Source organism: Plasmodium reichenowi, chromosome 14 (genome assembly GCF_001601855.1).
Source record: "Plasmodium reichenowi strain SY57 chromosome 14, whole genome shotgun sequence".
Lineage (NCBI taxonomy): Eukaryota > Apicomplexa > Aconoidasida > Haemosporida > Plasmodiidae > Plasmodium > Plasmodium reichenowi.
Genome location: NC_033659.1, coordinates 3,013,105 through 3,016,252, shown reverse-complemented (window position 1 = coordinate 3,016,252; position 3,148 = coordinate 3,013,105). Strand labels below are relative to the sequence as shown.

General features: G+C 18.0%; 1 protein-coding gene across 1 annotated transcript; it reads right to left on the bottom strand.

Annotated features, from left to right (window-relative positions):
* Nucleotides 1–231: 231 nt before the first annotated feature.
* On the bottom strand, nt 232–1,345 carry PRSY57_1473900 (proteasome subunit alpha type-1, putative; the record flags this gene model as incomplete). Its single annotated transcript, XM_012910335.1, has 3 exons — nt 232–864; nt 1,074–1,156; nt 1,297–1,345. 3 exons carry the CDS (start codon nt 1,343–1,345, stop codon nt 232–234), a joined length of 765 nt encoding a protein of 254 aa, XP_012765789.1.
* Between the last annotated feature and the right edge of the window lie 1,803 nt (nt 1,346–3,148).

Here is a 3,148-nt window from a genome sequence, read left to right as displayed (position 1 = left end):
TGAAAAAAAAAAAAAAGGAGAATATTGTTTTAATGAAAAAAAAAAGAAAAAAAAATGCAAAAAAATAAATAAAAATTATTTAAAATATTTAATATTTCACTTTAATTTCTTTCTTTTTCGTAAGTAAATATATTAAAAAAAAAGATAAAATATGTATATATATATATATATATATATATATATATATATATATTTTTCTGTTTATAAAAAATTACAATTGAGTGATTTATTTTATTCGTTTGCTTCATTCTGTACATTTTCTTCAACTTTTTCTTGTTCAGCGTCCATTTTAACTTTTGATAGATATTCCTCTAATTGTACAGGAGAAAATTCTTGCCAAGGGTGATTCTTTCCCACAACAGCTAAAGCTGTATTAGATGTGGTTAACTCAGATTCACTTGAAAGGGAACATTTTAAAGCTTTTAAACAATGTAATATTAATTCTTCTAAAGAACATTCTTCAAATAAATTAAGATTTTTTTCTAAATATGTTTTTGAAGCATGAGATCTTGCACCGAATGATAAAGCATCATATTCAAAATAAGATCCATTTGGTCTTGTTTCAAATATACACGGTTCATTATGATAAGCAGCTATCATTAACCCTACTCCAAATGCTCTCTTACTACTCTTTTGTGTATTCTTCTGATATTTATCTGCTACACTTCTTACTAAGGATTCAATATTTATATCTTCATTGTATAAAAACTTATGAGATAAACATTCATTCTGCATAAATTTTGTTAAAACCTTAGCATCAGAAGTAATTCCACTCATACTAATACCAATATAATCATCAATTTTAAATATCTTCTCTTGAGGAAAAGACAATTTACTAATGCATTTCTTTAATCCACTCACAACCTATATATAAAAAAAAAAAAAAAAAAAATGTTCACATATTCAAACGTACAAAAGTAATATATATATATATATATATGTATGTATGTATATTTTTTTGTTCTATTATATATAATTCCTTTTCAAATTTTCTTTCATATCTAATATGTCATTAAAAAAAAAAAAAAAAAAATTATTTTAAAATTTTTACATATTTTCATAAAATAACTTACCACATAATCCTTTGACTTTACAGCTACTGCACATGTTCCTTGTTTTATTGCTTCACTTGCATATTCTACTTGGTACAATCTTCCTACAAATATTAAATCGAATACACAAATATTTACATATAATATGTGCTTTCATTAATTCATACACATATATATACACATATATATATATATATATATATATATATATATATATATATATATTATAACTTTTCTTTTTTACCTTCTGGAGAGTAAATTATATTGTCTGTATCATATAAATTTCGATACATTTTTTTTTTCTTTTATCTTTGAATTGTTATATAAATATTAAAATAAATATTACAACAAAAAATTTATATTATACTTATATAATATATATATATATATATATAAATATTGATTTTTATTTTTCACTGTTTAAATTTGGTTTAGTTTGCGTTTACTTTTGCCTTTTCTCTTTATTTCTTTGTAATTTCTTTTTTTTTTTTTTAACTTTATTATTATGTACTTTTATGTTTTGTGTAATATTAAAATTTTAGGTATATTTTTCATGGAAATTTTATATCACAATTTTTCCTATACAAAATGTAAAAGAATTAACAAATCAAAGTTAAAAAAAGAGAGCAAAAAGTTAATTAAAAATTAAAAAAATATATAAATACATATTTAGAAGTACATTTATACATTTAATAAATCCTTAATGTATAAAATTGCAATTTTCATAATATGCTCTACTTTGAAAAAAGTTATAATAATATTTTCATTATGAAAAAAAAAATATATAAAAAAAATAAATAAAGAAGGAAAAAAAAAAGAAAAAAAAAAGAAAAAAAAAGAAAAAAAAAGGTTTCTTTAAATATTATATAATTCAATATTATGATCTTATAATACTGTGCGTAAATTTTACTTAAAATTTATTTAAATGTATTCTCTTATTTTTTTCAAATTAATTATTTTATTTATTTACTTCCTTTTATATTGAAAAATATACATAATATATTATATAAATATATATATAATATAATTATAATATAAATATATATAAAATAATATATATATAATTTTTGTGCGTATATTCATTAAGTATATATTTCAATATATATTTAATAAATAATATTATATATATAATATGTACATTTATAATTAACAAAATAGCAGCATAAATATATTCTTATAGGCAAATATACTAAAATGTAAAATGCCCTTATTATTATAATATATAATAAATATTATGTATTATATTATATAATTATATATATATATATATATATATATATATATATATTTATATGTTCCTTATTATTATATATATATTTACTACAATAATTATATACATCAAATATATAATATTATGGTATATTTTACTTTCCTTTTTTATTTTTTTTATTTTCTGAACATATATAATGAAAAATCCTTTTTTTCTTATATAATCATAAAAGATGGAACGCGAAATTTCTACTTTATTATTCTTCCACCATTTTATTCTATAAACATAATGCACTTCCCGAAATTAATATATTGTTTTATTATTGTAAAATATTCTTATTTGTATAATTTTCTTATTTTCACTTTATTTTACGCTTTTATTTATTTATGTACAATATCAAATTGTTTCCTCATAATTATATAAACGGATAAAAAATATACATACATATATACATATATATATTCATATATGTCATTTATTTTCTTCAATAAAATTATTCGATTGACTATATTTTTTTTATTTTTTTATACGTCATTGTTTTATATATGTATACATTTATATATTTATTCACACATATAATATTCCGTCGTGTGTTGTAATTTAGCCACCCTCCCTTAATTTTTTTTTTTCATTCCTTTTAAGAAGTTATGGATATATCTTATAATTTTATTACAATAAATGAGTTTTATTCTTTATTCAACTTTTAATGTAATATATTCAATATATAATAATAATTTAAACTAATCAAAAAATAAATAAGGCACTGTGATCACATATATATATATATTATAGAAGGTGGGAATAGATGTGCATAAACCTATACATCTGGTATATTAAACAAATTTTTTTTTTTTTTTTTTTCTTATTATTGTGTTAATATGATATA